The 24,293-nt window shown below is 35.9% G+C and overlaps 1 protein-coding gene across 1 annotated transcript in view; it reads right to left on the bottom strand.

Moving 5' to 3' along the window:
* LOC118801327 overlaps nucleotides 1-11,701 on the bottom strand; it is a 35,753-nt gene extending 24,052 nt beyond the window's left edge. Inside the window, exons 1-4 of the mRNA XM_036561582.1 lie at nucleotides 11,641-11,701; nucleotides 11,332-11,403; nucleotides 8,194-8,265; nucleotides 4,829-4,858 (exon numbers count right to left, since the gene is read on the bottom strand). Coding sequence (XP_036417475.1) covers nucleotides 4,829-4,858; nucleotides 8,194-8,265; nucleotides 11,332-11,403; nucleotides 11,641-11,701 — 235 coding nt within the window. The remainder of the gene's footprint in view (nucleotides 1-4,828; nucleotides 4,859-8,193; nucleotides 8,266-11,331; nucleotides 11,404-11,640) is intronic.
* Nucleotides 11,702-24,293: the final 12,592 nt, after the last annotated feature.

Here is a 24,293-nt window from a genome sequence, read left to right as displayed (position 1 = left end):
AACCCTAACCTTAAGTTCAACTCAAAATCTAAGCTTAAACCTAAACCTAACCCCAATGTTAACTTCAACACTAAACCTACTCCTAAATGTAACCCTAACCTTAACCTAAACACTAAACATACACCTACTCCTAAACCTATCCCTAATCTTAACTTAAATACGAAACCCCGCCTACTTCTAAATTTCACCCTAGCCTTAACGTAAGCACTAAACCTACACTTACTTCTAAACCTACTCCCAAGCTTAACTTAAAAAATAAACCTAAACCTAACCCCAATCCTTAAATTCAACACTAAACCTACATCAATTCCTAAACGTAACCCTAACCTTAAGTTCAACCCTAAACCTACACATACTTCTAAACCTCACCTAAACTTGACTTTAACACTAAACCTACACCTACTCCTAAATGTAACCCCAAGCTTAACTTCAACACTACAGCTCAACCTATTGCTAAACCTAACCCCAGTCTTAAATTCAACACTAAACCTACATCTCCTTCTAATCCTAACCCTAACCTTAACTTCAACACTAAATCAACTACCTATTCCTAAACCTAACCCTTACCTTCACTTCAACACTAAACCTACACCTACTCCTAAACGTATCCCTATCCTTAATTTCAACCCTAAACCTATATCTACTTCTAAACCTCACTCTAACCTTAACATCAACACTAAACTACACCTACTCCACAAACTCATCCTAACCTTAACTTCTACACCTACTCCTAAACGTAGTTACATTCAATATATTCAACGTTTCTTTCCATATATTCAGAGTTTTTTCTCATTAGATATATAAATAATTTCCTAAACGGAAAAAAAAACTTTGAGAAGTGCTGCTGAAAAGCATTAGTATAGTAATATTCCCTCTGGAAACCTACTTGGAGTGGAGGTCAGTTCAGTCCCAGTGGCTGCTATTGTGATATTTGAGATTGGCGTGATGGTGTTTACATCTGAAAAGAAGTAAAAATAAATTAATAAATTAAATAATAAAAAGGGGGATATCCCCCTTACAAGCTATCATGTCCCGGGGAAAAGGGAGGGACGCCATAGCATTGAGGTCTTTCAAGTGAATGGGCAAGGATTTTAGGTAGGGGTTGTTGTGGGAGCTCCTGTGAGGTGAATGGCAGGTTTCTTTCTGTAATAACATTTAACTGATTAATGAGGGTGTTAATTATGTCCTCACTCTTTAGGATAACTGCTGATAGATTTTGTGTTGACTCAGTCTTGGTGAGGCACTGCTTGCATCCGTATGGAATCTCACACATCCAAAACACAAGACGGCTTCAGTGCCTTGACGACGTCAGATTTCATTCCATATTCTCAAGTTTCCTTCAATGTATTCAGACTTTTATTCCATAAATGGCATGCCATAGTATATATATATATATATATATATATATATATATATATATATATATATATATATATATATGCATACATGTGTGTGTGTGAGAGACAGATAGAAAGAGAGGCACCCCAGAACTGTGAAGGGCATCTTAAAAATGTGAACTGCACCTGAATTGTCCACCTGAAGTCATTCACATGTCGTTGATCGATATTCAAACTTGTCTTCTAAGTAAGATTATTCAGAGTGAAAGACGTTGAGAAGTGCTGCTGAATAGTATTACATTAACTAGTAAGTTACTCAACATGATACTGACTAATCAGATTGCCACTTCAGCCCTAAAACATTCCTGCATGAGCGATCAGTGGCTTTTTTTTTATAAAATTAAGCAGACATTTATATGGTCATGTTGCAGTCTAAAGGTGTCTGTTCACCTTTACAACCTGATATTCTCAATTATCATTATGACCAAAATCTTAACAAACAATGTGATACTGTGATCCACTACAGTGTTGATTTGGTCTGTGAGTTATTTCAAGGTTAAAATAAGAATTCAGAGTCCCTCTGGAAACCTACTTGGAGTGGAGGTCAGTTTAGGCCAAGTGCCAGCCATTGTGATATTTGAGATTGGCATGATGGTGCTTACATCTGAAAAGAAGTAATAATAAATAAATAAACAAATGAATAAAATAAAAAAAGGTAGTTTTTAGAGGGATTATAATGGAGAGTGTTAAAAGTAATGATGGAAATATAAAGAAGCTAATATAATAAAAGTGTCCTATAGAGCATAGATAACATTAAAAAGCACATGTAAAAGTGACTCAAATATAATGTGAGATTATTGTTCGCACAGCTCTCAATAAATAGACCTATATGTCACGTTTACACATGACCTGTTTGGAATCACTCTAACCCTGTAAGGTGAACTTAGCCTGAGCTATTGACGTGCAATTACCTCACTAGATTAGAGGGGGGTACATGCTATAGAGTAAGTACATAGAGTTAAATTTCTGGTATATACTCTGGACATGATTAGTAACTATATGGGAATTTTCAAGCAGGTATAACAGTACATTCTCAGAAAAAAAAAAAAAAGATTAATTATAAAATATTATGGTGAAAGGACTGAAAAATAAGGTATCTCGGAACATAGTAATTACGCAGTAACTACCTGTTAAACCATTCTCATCTTTTAAAGATATTTACCAGACATATTACCTGGCACATACTGGTAAATTCTAACTATAAACTATCTGTTTTCTTGTTTTTGTATTTTTCAGAGCTAAACCCTTACATAGTGTAGATAACAATATATAATATTCAAAAGCATATATAATGTTCATAACACAGTGTAATAGATCAGATTTAGGTTAAAGCACAGCAGTGGTAAGTAGTGTTTGAATGCTATGGTGAAATATGGATAAATGAGGCAAATAATCACACAGGATTAAGTTAACTACAGAACACAACTAACTGGATTTTAGAGTTCAGCTTTGACACACGGACACCCCAAACGTAACTTCAACTGTAAACCTACACTTACTCCTGCACCTAACCCTAACCTTAAGTTCAACTCAAAATCTAAGCTTAAACCTAAACCTAACCCCAATGTTAACTTCAACACTAAACCTACTCCTAAATGTAACCCTAACCTTAACCTAAACACTAAACATACACCTACTCCTAAACCTATCCCTAATCTTAACTTAAATACGAAACCCCGCCTACTTCTAAATTTCACCCTAGCCTTAACGTAAGCACTAAACCTACACTTACTTCTAAACCTACTCCCAAGCTTAACTTAAAAAATAAACCTAAACCTAACCCCAATCCTTAAATTCAACACTAAACCTACATCAATTCCTAAACGTAACCCTAACCTTAAGTTCAACCCTAAACCTACACATACTTCTAAACCTCACCTAAACTTGACTTTAACACTAAACCTACACCTACTCCTAAATGTAACCCCAAGCTTAACTTCAACACTACAGCTCAACCTATTGCTAAACCTAACCCCAGTCTTAAATTCAACACTAAACCTACATCTCCTTCTAATCCTAACCCTAACCTTAACTTCAACACTAAATCAACTACCTATTCCTAAACCTAACCCTTACCTTCACTTCAACACTAAACCTACACCTACTCCTAAACGTATCCCTATCCTTAATTTCAACCCTAAACCTATATCTACTTCTAAACCTCACTCTAACCTTAACATCAACACTAAACTACACCTACTCCACAAACTCATCCTAACCTTAACTTCTACACCTACTCCTAAACGTAGTTACATTCAATATATTCAACGTTTCTTTCCATATATTCAGAGTTTTTTCTCATTAGATATATAAATAATTTCCTAAACGGAAAAAAAACTTTGAGAAGTGCTGCTGAAAAGCATTAGTATAGTAATATTCCCTCTGGAAACCTACTTGGAGTGGAGGTCAGTTCAGTCCCAGTGGCTGCTATTGTGATATTTGAGATTGGCGTGATGGTGTTTACATCTGAAAAGAAGTAAAAATAAATTAATAAATTAAATAATAAAAAGGGGGATATCCCCCTTACAAGCTATCATGTCCCGGGGAAAAGGGAGGGACGCCATAGCATTGAGGTCTTTCAAGTGAATGGGCAAGGATTTTAGGTAGGGGTTGTTGTGGGAGCTCCTGTGAGGTGAATGGCAGGTTTCTTTCTGTAATAACATTTAACTGATTAATGAGGGTGTTAATTATGTCCTCACTCTTTAGGATAACTGCTGATAGATTTTGTGTTGACTCAGTCTTGGTGAGGCACTGCTTGCATCCGTATGGAATCTCACACATCCAAAACACAAGACGGCTTCAGTGCCTTGACGACGTCAGATTTCATTCCATATTCTCAAGTTTCCTTCAATGTATTCAGACTTTTATTCCATAAATGGCATGCCATAGTATATATATATATATATATATATATATATATATATATATATATATATATATATGCATACATGTGTGTGTGTGAGAGACAGATAGAAAGAGAGGCACCCCAGAACTGTGAAGGGCATCTTAAAAATGTGAACTGCACCTGAATTGTCCACCTGAAGTCATTCACATGTCGTTGATCGATATTCAAACTTGTCTTCTAAGTAAGATTATTCAGAGTGAAAGACGTTGAGAAGTGCTGCTGAATAGTATTACATTAACTAGTAAGTTACTCAACATGATACTGACTAATCAGATTGCCACTTCAGCCCTAAAACATTCCTGCATGAGCGATCAGTGGCTTTTTTTTTATAAAATTAAGCAGACATTTATATGGTCATGTTGCAGTCTAAAGGTGTCTGTTCACCTTTACAACCTGATATTCTCAATTATCATTATGACCAAAATCTTAACAAACAATGTGATACTGTGATCCACTACAGTGTTGATTTGGTCTGTGAGTTATTTCAAGGTTAAACTAAGAATTCAGAGTCCCTCTGGAAACTTACTTGGAGTGGTGGTCAGTCCGGTGCTCACATCTGAGAAAACAACAAAAAAAAAACTTTAGTTATTACGGGGATCAAAATGAGGATTGTCGATAGCAACTGTCATGAAAAAATGCTAAAACAGTAAAAGTCTCCTGTTGAATATGGATAACATTCATATGCTTAACAAACATCAGACATGAATTTGCTCTAAAGCACATCTAATATGATGTGATCAGTGTTCACACAGCTCTGAATAAAAACACGTCCATGTCACGTTTACACACAACCTGATTTGTGTCACTTTTACTCTCTAATGTAAAAATAGCTTAAAGTAGTGTTGGCAACATGCAGCCTTTTTACTGCCCTGTTGCGTCTCCACAGCACAATTAGATTTTTAAGTCAAAATAAAATAATTCTCCTTTGCAGTAAAATACTCTCTACTGATCGTTCAACAGTTTTAACAATAAATGGTCTGGAGTTATTGTATATCTGCTAATTCATCCTTTAAGCCTGAAGATTGGCACGCAGATTGCTTGTCTCCGTAGCAACACAGACAACAGTCTTGCCTAGCTAGTAGCTAATGAAAAGGCAAAAAGAGAGATTTAAGACAAACATTGCTAATTTGGAGACAAACTGATTTATTACCACTTACAATCACTCCAGTTGGTTTCCAGATACATTTAATCTGCAGTAAGAAACTGTCAAATGCTAAAAAGTCATGAGGCTGAAGTCAGCTTCTTGTTTGGATTTTCATGTTCCACCTTAAATGGTGCAGCAGTTACATTTTGGCACCACAGGCACAGGAAAATTTGAACAAGAAGCTGGTGAATTAGAAGCTGACTTTAGCTTCTTAAAAAAGTCTAATGTTAAGGGACATTTTACAAGAAACTACTCCACTTTTGTGAAAAAGAATTCCTGCCAGAGACATGAGAAAAGTGGCTGAGCTAAAGCTTAAAGCACAGCAAAGTAAGTCTGTGTTTTAATTTATATTCTTTGTTTAGCCTAGACTAGTACATTGCCACATACTGAGAAATATTGACAGCCACGATGGTAAAATGGACATAAAATGTTGTGGCTCCCAAGGTGGTTTGATTTTTATTGAAAGGACAAAATGGCTCTTCTTAACATTTGGGTTGCCTTCTCCTGGCCAAAACTAATAGACCATTCTCACACTTCCATGTTTGTTAATGCAGAAGCATAATTAGTAGCATTAAATGGGATTAAACGGGATTCTGCCGGGAATCATTGCTGCGGACTATTGTACTCCTCTGCATTTCCAAATGCAACTGTAATTCAACTGAAAAGCTTTACCTGTGAGTTCACTCAATCAAGTTTAATAGTGTTAAACTTTAGGCAAAACTTGATTTGTCACTTCTCACAATGTAATTGATCAAAAAGGACATAAAAATTATTAACTGTTAATGAGTTAATGTTGTGTAGCACTTTATTTTATAGTGTACTAAGCAACTAGCTTTTAATAGGTAAATTTGTGTTAATTACCAGTATTCTCTGATAGTTTCCATGCATATATGAATTTACATAAATTCTATGTATATGAAAGTCTTAGGTATGCATAAAAGTACTTGCTCAGAATTAAATGTTAAATATGTAATGTTTATAAGGAATATTATGCATAATTTGCCAGTACAGTATCAGATAATACAGTTGGATGTTTCAAGTTTATCTATGTACATATTAATCATACACTAACTACTAATTCTCTTATCATATGCAGAAATAAACCAGACATACTACCAGGGACATACTGGAGTAAATCTGTACTTAGTATTTACACAGCAACTATTTATTTTCATGTGTTTGTGGGATGCAGAGCAAAAGCCTACATAGTGTATATATATGGAATGTTTTTTATGGATTATGGAAATTATATATATATATATATATATATATATATATATATATATATATATATATATATATATAATTTCCATAATCCATAAAAAACATTCCATAAAGGTACTTACTGCGTTCTCAGTCGCAGGTACTCTGCAGTTTTTACACTATTATCATCTGTACCTATAATCTACTCATCTCTATCACAAAATCATGACACAGACATGTACCTCCTGAAGTAATTTGGTAGTACTTGGCATTACCATGCAATTTTTCATGATTAAAAACTGAAATATACCTCATATTTCTCACATTTGTTACTTTTTACCTATGGAACCAACTTGCAAATTGTAAATGCTATATTTTTATCATTAAATTCTGCTGTACATATGTGGCACATACTATGTATGTTCAAAGTGTGTACTGGAAAATGACTTTTACCTACTAAATACTTAGCAATTAAACACTATTGGCTGTGTTGGTGCAGTTTGCATTTGGACCACAGAATTCAGGAATCTCAGTACATTCATCCACATCTGGATTAAATGAAGTAACAAAACAAAGAGACTTTTAAACATTTTGTATTAAACCATATTTACTCCATTCCATAATCCAGAGAGTCCCACTCAAATAGTCCTTTATATGTAATACACTTGATCATTTTACTTCACCTTAATGCACTGGATCAGAATCAGTGTGAAATCACTGGATGCTGTACTAATTTGTCATTTTTCAGAACTCATTTTCTAAATCAAGCTGTAGGTCAAAGGAAATCCAAATATTCTCACACTAAAGGAAACTGTCACATGGATTTCGTATAGAAGTCTTATTAGTCAAATGTTTCAGGACAAGAACTTATTGAAATGTTTAAGAACAGACAGCAGTTTACTTACAGGAATTTGAAAGCATTGTATGATTATGAAAGCATTTTGAGCAACAACTGCAATATTTCATATTATAAAATTGTATAATATGAAATTATACTTCAATTTCTTCTAATTTGTCACATTTAAATGTTTCAGACCATCCAACTAGTTTTAATATAAGATAACAGCAAACACAAAATGCAGTTAACTTAATACCTGGTTGTGCCACTCTTGGCAGTAACAACTGCAAACATTAATGATAATCTGCAGTGAGTCTTTTATATCACTGTGGAGAAATCTGGCCCACTCTTATTTGCTTTAACTCGGCTTCTATGGAGGGTTCTGGAGCATAGACTGCTGTTTAAGTTCTTACCGCTGCATATTAATGTGATTCAAATCACGACTTTGACTCAGCCACTACTAAACTGTAATTTCCTCTTTTTGAGCCATTCAGAGCTGGACTTGCTTGTAAGCTTTGGATCACTGTCCTGCTGTATAATCTAGCTGGGCTTGAGCTCTAGGTCACAAACTAATATTCTCAATTATCATTATGACAAAAATGACAACAAATGATGTACTACTCTGAACCTCTACAATGCTGATTTTTTTTTCTGTAAGTAATTTAAAGTTAAAATAAGAATTCCAGAGAATTCTCTGGAAACCTACTTGGAGTGGAGGTCAGTTCAGTGGTGGTGTTGGCCATTTCTATGCTGGGGCTCCACATGATGATGCTCCCATCTGAAAAGAAGTAAAAAAAACTAACATTGAAACAGTAATCTTTACCCCATTTAAATTTAAATTTCTCTTATGTGATAAAATTTCTACAATTTCTTCATAACAGTATTTTTTTTCATTTTCATTTTGATATTTTCCAGTTGTTTACTCAAAAATTCTCTGTAACACTTTGGTAATATTATTGGCCACTGACTGCTGAAGCATACAGAGCCTATCCTCTGTGAATAACTCACTGAAGAATTCCAGCTTGCCTATGGAAGCAACACCAGCAAAAGGACGGCATGTTAGAAGCTTCATGAAATGGGTTTCCATTCGCACATTGAATAGCCTACCCTAGCTGCACCTGTTGTTTTTTTTTAAGTTTTGATGATTTATTATGAAAGTTTGATTGGCAGCAACAGGTTATTGCAAAATCTGCAATAAGAATTAGGGACAGAAGTAAACCAGTGCTGACTGCAGACCATCCTAGGAGTCTGCCTCAGTGCCCAGCTTAAGTCTGTTGCTTGATTTCACCAGCCAACCTTTTCAAGCCAACTGAAGAGCTGCCTTCCTGACCAGAGGCCAACTTGCCCACTCAAGGTTCCGTCAGATGTGATGCTCCCAAGATCACTTCTTCAGCTGCCTAGCCCCTTTCACCCATGGACCCCTCTCTAGCCCATGCACATGGGCCACGGCTCCTTTTCAACTTCAGGCTTCAAGGTCACACTCTCACTTCTTCGACTATATGGTTCAGTCTTGCTGTGTTACTCTGCCCCGCCCCTTTTATCTAAACTTAATCTGTTGTTACGCTAGCATTAATGTTCTGTTCTGTGTACTGCTCAAACGCCATAACAATTTCTGAATCTCAGATAATTACAGTATGTTCATCCAGTGAATCCCATGTCTCTAGTTTTCTCTGCATACCCATTAATCTAACATGAGTACCTATATATCCTTGTATCAATAATTTATTTTTATTAAAGCCATCACTTGTGTTTAGTCACCACAATTTGATCAATAGATCACTGTTCACAGGAAAACCCTAACCTCAGATTAATCTAAGTAGCTATGTTTTAGTGTAAGTGGCCCGCTACAATTCCTAATGTTGAAACAGTGTAAAGTTTAGTGGACATATGTTAAAAGTGGGCACTAAACAATCATTCCACATATTGAGCACATTTGGAAATTCATCACATTACAAAACAACCATTTCCAAGTAGTCCATAAACAGCAGATTTCGCTTCACTGTCTGTCATCCGATGCACAAATCAAAGATCAATTCATTTTACTGCAGCATGTAAAAGTCATTTTGAATCAAAGTTACCAAATCATTTCATAATGTTTGTAATTTACACCCCATCTATTGAACCGTGAGTTAAATGCAACACATTATGAAATGACTATTATCAAAACATAGACCGATATAACAGCACAGTTTAAAGTCTGTCATACTATGAACATCAAGATGAGGGCCATTTAATGCAGTATTTTAAAGTAACTGGCAGCAATGCTGAGTCAATGTCAACACACCATAAAATAACCATTACCAATACATAGTGATTTAAAGTCGGTCAAACTGTTAGTACAGAGGTCACTAATAGGCGGACCGCGGTCCGAGTCTGGACTCAGATGCTGTCCTAGGCAGACCTGGACCTATAGCTGATAAACAATGGAGAATTATTTAATTTTGACTGGGTGGTCATATTTTAATCAGCATAGCTTTTCTAGCCTTTACGGTAACTTTGGCAGCCTGGGAGACTCACAGACCAATCGCACGCATTGTAAAAATCACACGTGACACTACTCAGCCAATCAGATATGTGCATTACGTTGAGCACTAAGACTCGAGTGAGTGGTGCACACACAGGGGAGGGACGAGAAGAGAAATAGCAGTTGGAGAAGAAAGTGAGCCAGATTATTTCACATGGCATGATTTAAACAGAGAAAACTGAAAATAAATATTGTTGAAATATTACTGAATTGTACTTTATTTGATTCAACTTTCAGTTGCTGACTACCCTTGTTGATATAACTACTACTTCAGTAAACAGTATATGGCCCTGAATCATAATGCAAGTTAGACGTTATGATGTTCTGATGTTCTGGACCTTTGCTTGAGGAAATTTTCTTTGACTGGACCTTACTGAATTTTAATTACAGATCTCTGTATTAGTATTTCAAAGACAGAGACCATTTACTGCACCATTTTGAAATAACAGGCATCCAAATTTACCAAATTACTTCATTGTCTTAGTGTTTTGCACTCCATATGACTGGCTCATGAGTCAAATTCAACACATCATAAAATACCCATAAAACCACCAAAAGAACAGCATCGTGTGGTTTTAAGTCTGTCATAGTAATAGTATATTAAAGATGAAGTCTATTTACAGCAGCATGTTTAAGTAATTCATAGCCATAGTTACCAAATCAGTTCATTTGTACCCTATCCAGTTGAGTCATGAGTTATATGTAAACCATTATAATCTGACCATTACCAACCAGCACACCAAACAAGCAATAGATTTTCATTTAAAGCCTGTTACGCTATGCACAGACCTATGATGAAGTCCTATTACTGCAGCATTACATGGCAACCCAAGTTAATAAAAGAGTTCATTATACTAATACTTTGCATTCCAATCAGTTAATCAGCATTAAATTTCAGATGTATTTATGGAACTTTACTGTCATGTACACAATTGAAAAAGATGCTATAGGGCCTCTTCTAGACATAAATGACCTTGGCAGCTGACTTGTGTGACATCGAGTGAGGGGAGCCATTCTACTGAGTTTCAGAGGTGCTGCTGGACAGTATTAACTTTGCTAAAGTTACTAAATATGATACTGAAAAATAGTTTTTGTCACTTCAGCCCTGAAAATTTCCTGAATGAGCGCTTAATGACTTATTTCTTTTACTAAATTCAGCAGACATGTATATGCTCACATTGCAGTCTAAGGATGTCAGTTCACCTTCACAAGCTAATCACAACAAACGATGTACTACTCTGAACCTCTACTGTGCTGATTTGGTCTGTAAGTTATTTAAAGGTTAAAATGAGAATTCCAGAGAATCCACTGGAAACCTACTTGGAGTGGAGGTCAGTTCAGTGCTAGTGGTGGCCATTGTTACAGTGGGGATCAACGTGAAGGTGCTCCCATCTGAAAAGAAGAAAAAAAAATATTGAAACAATAACCTTTACCTCATTAAAATGTAAATTTCTTGTGTGTCATAAAATTTCTACAACAGTATTTTTTTTTTTAATTTTCATTTTTATATTTTCCAGATGTTTACTGGAATGTTCTCTGTAATACTTTGGTAATATTGTTGGCCACTGAGTGCTGAAGCATACAGAGCCTATCCTCTGTTGAATAACTCACTAAAGAATTCCAACTTGCCTCTGGAAGCAACATCAGCAAAAGAACTGCATGTTAGGAGCTTCTTGAAATGGGTTTCCATGGCCGAGCAGCCACACACAAGCCTAAGATCAACATACAACTGCCAAGCGTCGAGGGGAGTGGTGTAAGGCATGGTGCCAGTGGACTGATCAGTGGGACTGATTTATACATTGAATCTAGTTTACCAAGCAATGATGAGGTGCACATTTGAGATGTTTCAGAAGATATTTCTTTAGCTTAGTGAGATAAAGCTGCTCAAAAAACACTAAAAGCAAGTTGCTTGCTTAAATGTCAAGAAGCATGAGTTCACTTGACACTTGCTCCTGAAGGATGATGTCCTCTGTTCAAGACTACAGAATGTACCCATTAAAGCCTAGACATTTTTGAAAGGGTTAATGCAAGATTTCACGCAAACTGCCCCACAAAACATTTTGTGTGATTGATTTTTGTCCATTATGTTAATTTTTATCTGTGTTGTTTTTTAATTCTGTAAACAATTTTGTATTGCTTGACACTAGAAAATGTTTTCTCCATTTGATGGTCTGGTTGTGGGCTTTAATTGTTTTATTGACTGGATTCATCATTTAATATCCTTGAATATTTGTGTTCTGCTGTGTATCAGTTTGAGAGTAAAATTCACTTTTCTAAATTTAAATTCTATGTGTGATTTTTTTCAGTGTATTCTTCTGTAAACTGCTACTACTGGCCAACAAACTCATTTGACTATAGTTATCCTGTTTATTTTACTTAATTCGTTATTTTCCTTTACACACACACACACACACACACACACATATATATATATATATATATATATATATATATATATATATAACACATCTTCTTCATTCTCAATTGGAGAATTATTTACTTTAACTCTTTAGCAAACCTCTTCAGTAAGTAGGTAGTAGGTGGGAACTAAATGGCTTTAGATTTTACTTACTTGAATCTGCAGCACTGCTGTTTGTGAAAGTAGTTAGTAGGACCACAGTGACCCCTGTTGGAAAGATAAGAAAATGGTGAATGCTCCCACATGCAGCTGTTTACTGGATATTCACAGTAAAAAATTGTGCCAGAATTCAGGTACAGGGCTGTTTTAGATTGAAAACTAGATAATTGTATCATGATGGCATGAAGAGGTAGGTTTGTGAAGAGGTAATTTCATGTAATGAGGATCAGTTGTGACGCCAGGAAGAGAGAGACTGATGGTTTTACAAAGGAGCAGATCCAGTACGGCTGGGTTGCATGTAGCTGGGGACAGGATTGAGTTTGCTGGGGCTTACAGATCTTTTGTTGACCCAGAGTGGTGTGAGACAGTGTGGATCTGGTTTGAATTCAATTTAACAGTGAACTGTTTTTGTAGAGGCCAGTTTGGTGGCAAAAAAAAAGACTTGACTTGTGAGACAGCAGACTCTAGGACTGTATAGAGGGACTTGATGGCCAGCCAGTGAGGGAAGTCTGTTTTTTTTCTTTCTTTTTAATTTCAAGCTTTATGTAGCCTATGTGCGTATGCAGTTCTGGAGTGGGTAATCCTCAAGTTCTAAGGTTTGCTGATTGTAACTCATACAGTGAAGAGAGATGCCTACAGGCCTGTCTCACAGTGGCTAATGTTCATGTTCATGAGTCCATCATCAGGAGAACACTGAACTATAATGGTGTGCATGGCAGGATTGCAAGGGTTGCAAGCCACTGTTCTCCAAAAAGAACATTGCTGCCCATCTGCAGTTTGCTAAAGATCACACAGACAAGCGCAGAAACAAATGGAGTCCAGCTGCTAAAGCTAACAGGCCAGTGTCACATCTTAAGCAGGCCTATGGGCAGCCATGCCTCCCGTGCCCTCCACGGCCAGTAGCCTTGCCAGCGATCCCACAAAGTCCAAGCAAAGCCTGAGCAAAGTCAGAATCTCTGGGGCAGCCACCTATACCAAGCCTAGAGGTTCACATTCTTCTGCCAACAAAAGCACTTACTGTTTGAACACTTTCTTCAACAAATTGATGAAAAACTATATAACTGTTTGTGATCTGATAATATTTTAGGTCACATTTGTGTAGAAATTCACAAAATGATAAAGGGTTCGCAAACTTGAAAGCAGCACTGTAAATAAAAGGAGAAGAATCTGAAAATGTACTGGTCTGAACAAAAGTTCATGATATGCACATAATGCACAAAAGCTTATTTGTTACATATTGTTCTGATACAACTTTTCCAAAACCACTGCATCATATCCATCATCACTTTGAATCTAATCTGAATTGATTATCGTCTAATATCCTAATTTTCTAAATGTATTGTTCTTATTATAAACATATATCTACCTGAACACATTCTGTTACTGTTACTATACTACAACAATCAGAATGGTGACTGTGACTACTTTTAAGAAGGGAACACATTCTTATTGGCCAAATACGTTAACCATAACCATAGCTAATCAACACAGTGTATGCCATGCTATAATCTATATGCAGACATTTACATGCCATTTTTTCCCATATAGATTTATTATACCAAAAGCAATGTTTCACTCAAATGAAGACTGATTTGATCTTATAAGGTTCTGAGTTGCTTTTAAACCTCAATTTTCTGCTTAATAATAAAAAAATAATAATAAAAAAATCTCCCTCCTCGATTCCTGGGTTGGTATGTAGTAGGACAACACTCTGTAATCATTTTGGCTACCAGATTCATTTAGACTCTATTCCTGATATCTCTAATGATCATTACATTACAATTTCATTCAGTAATGAACACACACCGAAATGAGCTGAAGAGCATCATCAATTTAAAATCGCACAATCGTATTCTTGCTTTGATTTCTCCATTGCGACTCTTGCTAATGACAGTGAGAGAAAATAATAACTAACCTTAACAATAGCAAGACATTACACCAGCCTTTGTTCCACAGATAACATTACAGCGCACCACCTCTACTAATAAATATGGCTTAAAGAAGGAAAAACAGGAGATGAATAAATTCTTATTATTAGAGCTGTAAACTTATGAACAAATATCAGTTCATTTTAATGCAAAAAGATCACTGAATAAAACTTTGCAGCAACATTCATAAGTAGATTCTTCCCCAAATATCTAAAACACTTTTTTATACTTTTACTGTCCTATTAGGCTATAAATAAAGTACTCACATCTTAAAAATCCTGTTGTTTTTGTCTTCATTTTAATAATCATCTGTGGAGATGTCCTTGTCTGCAGACCAACAGGTAGAAACGCACCTTGTAGTTTGCACAGGATGTGAAATCTTTTTCGTTTCTTAAGCGGTAAAAGTTTACATATCTATCCACATGTCCATAAACAAATGACATGGTTTAGAAGATGTTTTCATTACCTGCTAGCGTGGTGTGACATCAAAACAAAAGACTGTGTTCTGTTTTCTTCTAGGTCTTTTCCATGTAATTTGTGTAGGACAAATGTGTTGTCCATGAATTATATGGAAATAATTTCCATATAACCTTCAATACATTCATTTCCATATTTCCACATGAGTCTCAGTAGTCCACATTTTCAAATAATTTCTAATCTAAAAAAAGGGAATCCCAAACTGGATGAAACGTCATGCTGACAACAAAATTATTCTACAATAATAAGCACCAATGTTTGGGTAAAGACATTGGGCCAGTTAAATACAGCAAGCTGCAAGTTTGGAACCACTTTCAATTCAAGTTTAATTTAGCTCATTTTTGAGTTAAAGGTTTTTGTACTATTTAATTATGAATAGTGATATGCATTTAATATTGAGAGATTGTGATATATGAGCATCTATAACAAGTCACCAACCATGTTCTTTTAACCATTAGTTAGAAAAATAGGGTAACACTTTATACTGTGTTCATTAATCCTTAGTTATTATTTAGTTATTGATTAGTAAATAGTAATTCAATACTCTATTAACTGAGAGTTTGACTTAACTTATTAATTCATAGCTGAGTATAACACTGATAATAACCTGAAAAGTGTGTTACTCATATAAAGAAGTAACAGAAGAAATAACTAGTAAGTTAGCCAGTTAGTGCCATTTATTATCGTTTAAATAACCTAATGATTTATCATTACAATTTCCATCAGTTTCCATCATACTATTATCTTATTATCTTAAATTTTAAGGTGCCAAGAGGGTGTTTTTAGGGCGATACCATGGAAACCCACTCTTGGATCCCTAAACAACCTGTCGATTACTACTTGGTTTATAGTGTAGAATCATTTAAAATAAATATTATTGGTGTTGTATGTATATTTTCCTCTTTATTTGAGAGGACACAAAAAACAAGCAGAGAGAGAGATTATGATATCAGTAACTAATCAGGCCTTAATTATGAGTTTGTAGTTTAAATAGTGGAAAATTATCATTTTACCTGGAGGGACACAAAGTATTTATTGTAATTAATTACAGTAAACCAGTAGATTATTCAACAGATAAAAAGTAAATAAGTATTTACTCAGTAACTAATGCTTAATGAGCAGTTAAGTCATATAGAAATATTCATTATTTCATTATTAGTTAGTTTGTAAAGTCTTACCTGAAAAAGAAAAACTGATAAACATATCATAAAAAGTAACTGATACCATAAGTTTGATAGAGGCCAAATGTATAACTCAATATATATAACACAAACATTATGTCATGCTATCTTTTCAATACTATGGATTTGCCTTGTGTATGTCTGTCAGTGGTGTTTTGATCTCTGCCTGCTGTGATGACTACGTACTGGATTTCTCTTAATAAAGCTTCTTTGTGCTTGTATTTTTATGTAACACTAGATAAACTCAGGGTTTCCCTCACATACACTCTAAACAGATATAGATACCAAAACAGATACCAAAAAACAGATACCATAGGACCATGCTAAAAGGCTGAATAAAATACTATTTTTTTTTCTGTATAGTACAAAATAGTTATTTGACGAAACATAGTGGAACCAATATATGATAGTATGCTACTTCCTGCTTTGGACAATCTATATATTCTCAGTAGTGTGTACTGCATTTGTTTTTGTGTTTATTGTAAGTCTCTTGTATTTATTGCACTGTATTGTCTGCACTGTGTATATTGTACTGTTTTGCACGTGGGTTCCTGTGTCCTAGAGAAATGTTGTTTTGTTTCACTGTGTACTTGTATATAGCTGAAATGACAATAAAGCCTCTTGAACTTGAACATAGAAAAGGTTCCTTAGAGACCTAAAGTTATCTAATTAATTGTGTAAAGAGGGTAAACATTTGAATGATTCTGTAAGTTGCCATGGCTGTAAATATAACCTTTAGTTGGCTTTTCTAAAGATCCCTTCTTTTTCAGAGGGTGTACAGTTGTGTGCAAAGGTTTGAAAACCCCTGGTCAAAGGACATGTTTAGTTGATTTTCTAAGTGAAGATAAGTGAACACATGCTCTACATAGAGCACACTCCTGTAGGTTTTAATCATTCACTGTTTATTTGCTGAATTTAACATATTAGAAAAAAAAAAGCATATGCAAATGTTATGGCACATTTTATTGATTAGCGAAATGCATTGTGGTTATTTCAGAAGCTGGTACTCTAGTCTAGCTCATGTCTTTGTTATTGACATGTGTTTCACCTCTTTAGCCAGTGTTTATAGTTTTAACACTGTGTTAGTTACAGACAGACAATATAATCACAACTAAATTAGCTTTCCCCTGTCAGAGTCCAAAGTTAATTTTTTAACACATCATCATCATCATCATCATCATCATCATCAACCGTTTAGTCCAGATAGGGACTAGCAGTTGGGAGAGCAGAGAATCCCAGATGACCCTGTCCCCCGCAACTTCCTCCAGCTCATTCCCGGGGACCCCCAGCCTTTCCCAGACCAACTTGGAGATGTAATCCCTCCAGCAGGTCCCAGGATGACCTAGGGGTTTCGTCCCAGTAGGTCCGTGCCTGGTACACCCCCATCGGGAGGCTTCCATCTGGATCTGGATCAGATGCCCGAACCACCTAAACTTACTCCTCTCAATACAGAAGAGTAGTGGCTCTACTCCGATCTCCTCCCAGATGACCGAGCTCCTCACCCTATCAGTAGAGTGTAGCCCGCCACCCTGCGAAGAAAACTCATTTTCGCTGCTTGTATTCGCGATCTAATTTTTTTCGGTCATTACCCACAGCTCATGACCATAGGTGAGGGTCGGCATGTAGACCGACTGGTAAACAGAGACCTTTGCCTTATGGCTTAGCTCTCTCTTCACCACTACAGTCTGGTACAATGACCGCATTACTGCTGCCGCCTGTCCCAGCCTGCGGCCGATCTCACGATCCCTCTTTCCATCACTTGTGAAAAAGACCCCTCCTCCACCTGGGGCAGGTCTTTCCCCTTACCTGGCATTTTTTAACTCAATATCTCTTTATTTTAAATTAGTATTGTGCAATTTTGACATATCACTTTATTGACTTAATACAACTTCAATGAAACACTGTCATATCTATACCGAAAGTGCCAATTTGTCAAGTTTTAGCCTATAGCCTCCAAGAAACCCTTGTGTTTTTTCATAAAATTTGCGTCTGTGAGTTATGAGTTACAAATAGTTTACAGATTAATTCTAGTATTGTGTTAAGTGATAAAAACCTGCATTATGCAACATAATGCTTTCTTAAAGTCATTATCAGTGATATTTTGGTAGGATTTCCAGTCCTGTACTGTTGCATGCATTCATGCAGGTTGGAATTAAGTGATACGAACCGACCCCAAAATGGATCTTAAAAAATGCCAGGGGCAATATAGAACACTAAGTATAGACATGCCAACTAAGAGCTTGAACACTCTAAAGTCTATATGTAAGTGTCCTTGTTTCTAGTCAACTTGTCTCCTCAACACTAAAATCACAAAATTACAGAGGTCCCTGGTTCTCTGCTGAAATCTCATCACTGCTTAAAGCAACAAATTAAGCTTGGTTTCTAGTTAGACAGACAGGGGACTGAGATCATTGGCTTTCATTTAGGCAGCTTAGAAACAATCCTTAAAAAAGAAAAGCTAAATCTCAATTATTTGTTGTTAATTCCCAAACCCTATTCAATCCCAGCTAAATTCTGGAAGGCAGTGAGCTCTACTAAAAGTCTTCTATCTCATTGATGGTACTTTCTTTGTGTACTGATGGATGTACTCAGTACACAAAGAAAAACAAGAATTCAATATAATCATTAATTATATGTCCACCTCTAAATTGTCATATTTAGATGTTAGAATCACTAGTGAATAATCAGCTCATTCCTTTTAGCATATTTTGTTCTGAGCATACACCAACCTGGCTTTAGAGAAAAGCACAGCACTGTTACTGCTGCCACTCATTTTAAATATTATAACAGTTCTAGATAATAAAAAGCATTGTGCTAACCTTTTTGTTGACCTTTTAAAATCACCTTACTTACGTCCCAACGTTTTTGGAACGTGTTGTTTGCATCAAATTCAAAATGGGCATATACTTTCCAAAAAAAAACATGGTTCAACATTTGATATGTTGTCTTTGAAGCATGTTCAATGAAATGTAGGGTTTAAATGATCTGCGCATCATTGCATTATGTTTTTATTTACAATTTTCACAGCATCCTAATTTTTTTTTAAATGGGGTTGTACTTTTTGCTCTGGCTTTTCGACTTTACTTTTGGATCATCTTACTGTTATTAAAGATCTTAACTGCAGTCTCATCTGTTTCTGTCTGCCACTGTTACAACTACACACATACATTATTTAAACTTGAATGCTTGCATATATCAATTTTGTGACTAAAAAAACAGCAATAGTGCTAATCGTCTGTGTGTGTGTGTGTGAGATAGAGGGGAGAAGGAGTTCTGCAGAAATTCGTGCTCAGTGGTTTTGTTCTTTTGTTAATCCATATCTGTGCGTGGCTGCTGGACTTGATTTGTATATGTAAAAACTGCTGTGTCTACATAACAGATCAGTAGATTAGATCTCTCCACTGCCTTCATTTGAAATTCAGAATAGACTATAAAGTGTTTTTACTTGTTTACACAGCTCTCACCAAAACCAGGAAATTTGACCACATTAGCCCAATTTAGTGTACCTTACATTGGTTGCCAATTAAATTCTGCATTGAGTACAAAATTCTTCTACTGACGTATAAAGCTCTGAATGGCCTCGCTCCTCAGTACCTCAGTGACCTTCTTTCCTATTATCAACCGACACGCCCACTTAGATCACAAGGTGCGGCTCATTATTAGTACCCAGAATAAATAAAGTTACGTCAGGTGGAGGAGCCTTTTCATACAAAGCCCCCCAACTTTGGAATAGCCTACCAGTCAGTGTTCGGGACTCAGACACAGCCTCCATCTTTAAGTCTAGGCTAAAAACTTACCTGTTTAGTCAAGCCTTCAGTTAATTAGTTTTCCTGTTAGAATAAGGCGCAGATCTGGGACAGAGAGTCCTATGGTAATCTGGGAATGTTGGTGCTGAACTAACGATCAGTTGTTACAGTAATAAAATTAGTCATGTTAGTTTTAGTTGTGCTGGAATAACTGCTATGCACTTGAGTATATCTGGTTATCTACAAACTCAGTTCTAAAAACATTGGGCCATTATTTGAAATGCAAATAAAAACAGAAAGCAATGATTTGCGAATCCACTCTAACCTGTTTTTAAAAGAAAGCAGTTAAAAGACAAGTTATTTAATGTTTTATCTTCAATTTGACTGTTTTTTTTTTGTTTGTTTGTTTTTTTGTTAATATATCTTCATCCTTAGATTGAATTTGCATCAGCAAATTTTCCAACAGGTAAAAAATAACATAACATTCCTCGACAAGCATTTGCAAGGATTTTAGGTATTTTATCTTCTGCAGTGCATAATATTATCAAATGATTCAGGGAATCTAGAAAAATCTCTTTGTGTAGAGGATAAGGCTGAAAGTAACTGAATGCATATGACCTACTACCCCACAGATGGCACTGCATTTAAAACCGGCATACTTATGTGAAGGATATCACCACATGGACTCAGGAATACTTTGACAAACGGTTTGTCCAATATGCTGCCATATGTAGCCTTTTACAGAACAGATCAGTAGATTAGATCTCAACTGTCTTTCTAATTCATAATACAAATATAAATTGATTTTACTTGTTTAAAAGCTTTCAGTGGATTTTTTTATGATGTATATTTTTTATGATGTATGATCTTATGATGTATACAGGTCATCAAACACTGGTCATTTAATCATCTACAGAGTGAGATCTAAAAACAAAGTGCTTTTAGCCATGGAGGTCCAGCTTTATGTGAAATGCTGCCTACAATTTGCTGCAAACTTGAGACCTTCCATTTTACTCAGGACTGTAGTTATGTAATATGTTTGTTCTAGTGTGTTTTATTTCTGGAGTTTTATTTGTTTAGTTATTATTATTTTTTTTTAATAATTTCACGTTTTACTTCTGTGAAGCACTTTGGGCTGCAATTCATGTAAAAACAGGTTCTATATAAATAAAGTTTACTATTATTATTATTATTATTATTATTATTATTATTAAACAAATGCAGGGAAAAGACAAGATGTGTAATGTTTATTCTATTAACCTCATGGCCCATCATAATCATCATGTATGTCATCCTGAATCCATCATCAGAATCATAATATATTTTGCCATGAAATCCCAAAGGCTAGCAAATGTTAGCTAGCCCACTAGGTTGGTGGTTAGCTTGCCATATAATGATCATCAAATGTTGGCTACTTAGAACAAAAGTTAGCATTCTCCAAAATCCATAGCAATGTAGTATTATTTATAAACTATTTGTAAACTCATAAAGATATCTATCTATGTTAAGGGAACTAAGCTATATAACGTGTTTGATATTGTGAGTTTAGCTTAGGATGTTTAGCTCTTGCTTAACTTATTTTCTTTAAAAGAAAAATAGAGATCAGTGTGTTTTCATTTGGGCATTGGTTTGAGTGCTCTTTGCCAAATATATATTATTTCTAAAAAGTTAATGGTGAGCTAAATTGAGACAATTAGACTATCATCTTCAACAAGTGTGTTGCCCTGTGTCCATCATCGCCATTATGTTTGTTGTCATGAGTCCATCCTTATCATGTTCCAGCGGAACTGAGACATCCTTAACGGGGCTGCAGAGTGGGAGAGAAACAGTGGGAAAAGAAGCAGAGATATAAACCAAATCTTCCTACAATAATTATGGGGAACGTACGGTCACTGGCTAATAAAATGGACAAACTGTCAGCTCTAACACAAACACATTGGGAATACGGGGAATGCAGCATTTTGTGCTTCACTGATTTATGGCTGAGCCTGTGCGTACCAGACTCTCATGTTCATCTGAATGGTTTTACTACTGTGAGAGTGGACAGAGACCACAAGCAAACTGGTAGGAACAAGGGAGAAGGGCTGGCTGTGTATGTGAATAACAGATGGTGTAATCCTGGTCACATCATGGTTAAAGAAGTAATCTGTAAGCCAGACATTAAACTGTTTGCTGTATCTATGCATCCATACTATCTCCCATGTGAGTTTTCTCACACCATCCTGAGTGCTATGTACATTCAACCTTCTGCTAACATGGATGCAGCATGTGATACATCCACTCGACCATTGTCTGGATACTTCCCTCTCATTATGTCTGCCCACTTTCGGCCAGTTTGTGGACTGCAAGACGAGAGAGAACAAGACTCTGGACCTGCTGTATGCCGATGTTAAAGAAGCATATAAATCCACAGTAAATTTATTTCACATCATGAGATTTTTGAGTTTGTAGCAATAAAATGTTGACTTCATACCCGTTTTTGTCCATTATTACAGAGATGCACCAATATGAATGAGCGGTTGTTGAAACATATATATTTTACACCCTCTGACCCAGGGTCTTACTTAGGAGTTGAGAGTTTGCAAAGATTAAGAAAATAGGTAAAAGGTTAAACGATAATGATGTCAAAATCTGGTCAGTGGCTCAGGATGCCTGAGTGGATATAACCAACTTATCAGAGAATAATGAAAATATGAAATTTGCTTGCAAATGCAAAAGAAGCACAGGTCGAGACTCATGGCAATTGCCCACAAGAACTTTAGGTGGCCTCATGGGAGGCGGACTGTATTTTCAAATAATAAATGCAAGATCACCAAGGGTAAGGTCAAAGTGGAAAAGAACAAATGAAGAGACAAGCGTTCTTTTTTCTTCTCTATCAAACGAAGAAGGTTGAACATTTTCTAATGCCATGCCCTTTCTGCACAGTCTTTTCACCGAATGCACCAAGTCAGAGCTAGATATTTTTACACTGCCTTACACTTCAAGAAGTATTGAAAAATATATTTCCGTCACTTTCAGCCGTGACTGATAACGGTCCCTTGGAGTTTTATGTGGCTAGCAATAGTGAAGATTACCGAGACTTGAACAACATTTTTTTTTACATCTAAGGTGTAAAATCACAAACCCTGATTGATCCAACATAGCTAATAATGCTAGGGTCGGGGTTGTAAACTATTCTCTAGCATCTCTATTTTCACAAGTAAATGGTATGCTTGGAGACAGTCTCATCAGTCAGTCTAGTAATACGTATCTGTACAGATCTATTATGGAATCTATTTTGAACTTTGGAAAGAAAGCTTTGGAAATGCATTTTTCAGCTGGATTGTTTCAAGGTTGTAACAGCGGGTTCAAATCCAGGGCCCTTTTTTAGCACAGAAAGCAAAACCTTTGACTTGATTGGGCACATTCACTCTGATATATTTTTTCAGGATAAACTTTTCCTGAACAGAGTTGATTTAAAAAAATTAAAACGGTTCAAAGTAAAGAGTTTTTTCTAGTGAAAGAAGAACCTAGGAATTACATTCTTAAAATACTCGCAACATCTCTGTTTGTGGAAAAAGTAAACGTGCCTCTGGCTGTACATCTCTACATGTGCAGACACTACTTACTGCCACCGCTAAATAACTGACCAGAAGAGTATATATGAAGACCTTCAGTGTACCAGCAGGCACCCATATATGCACCCAAGAGAACCTGTTCCTTAGCCCACATCCTAAAACATTCATTTTTGGAATGGTTGACAATGACGCATTCAGCAGAGCATCAAAATGTAATTTTACACATTACAATTCAGAATTTATCACTCTCTACATAGACATAACACAATATCCTGCAAAACCATTTCAACCCAATTTTCAATCTGGTAACATGGTCTGTGAATTTCATTAATTAATTTTGGCTTCAAGAAAACAAAGATCAGGGGTTGGCAATAAACAAACAGAACTACACACAGATCACTCTGAACTTGAGCCCTAATCAAGGATACCAGAGAACTTAGAGGTTATGAGAAGTTGTCTTTCTCTAAAGGTTTTTCATTGTGTCTTGGCCTGTGTTGAGTTACCCAAGAACACGCTGATGCAGTTTCTTGCTCTATTCATCGAAAACACTCACTCAAGTCACATACCGGGGGAACACTGGCTGGTGTTGTGTTTGAATGATGAAATATCTGGAGAATTTTTTGATTCATACAGAAACCCATCTGACTTTGACCTCTTTCCTGAATCTATTCATTTTTTAACTGTCCTGAAATAAAACATAACTCAAAACACGTTCAAAGGTTCTAATCAGTTTGCTGAAGACAACATTGCAAATTCGTTTTACGTCACAGTGCTAAAGGTTATTCTTTTAATCAAATTATGTCTATGTACACTGA

The sequence above is a fragment of the Colossoma macropomum genome, unplaced genomic scaffold (genome assembly GCF_904425465.1).
Source record: "Colossoma macropomum unplaced genomic scaffold, Colossoma_macropomum, whole genome shotgun sequence".
Lineage (NCBI taxonomy): Eukaryota > Metazoa > Chordata > Actinopteri > Characiformes > Serrasalmidae > Colossoma > Colossoma macropomum.
This window is presented reverse-complemented; position numbering and strand designations above follow the sequence as displayed.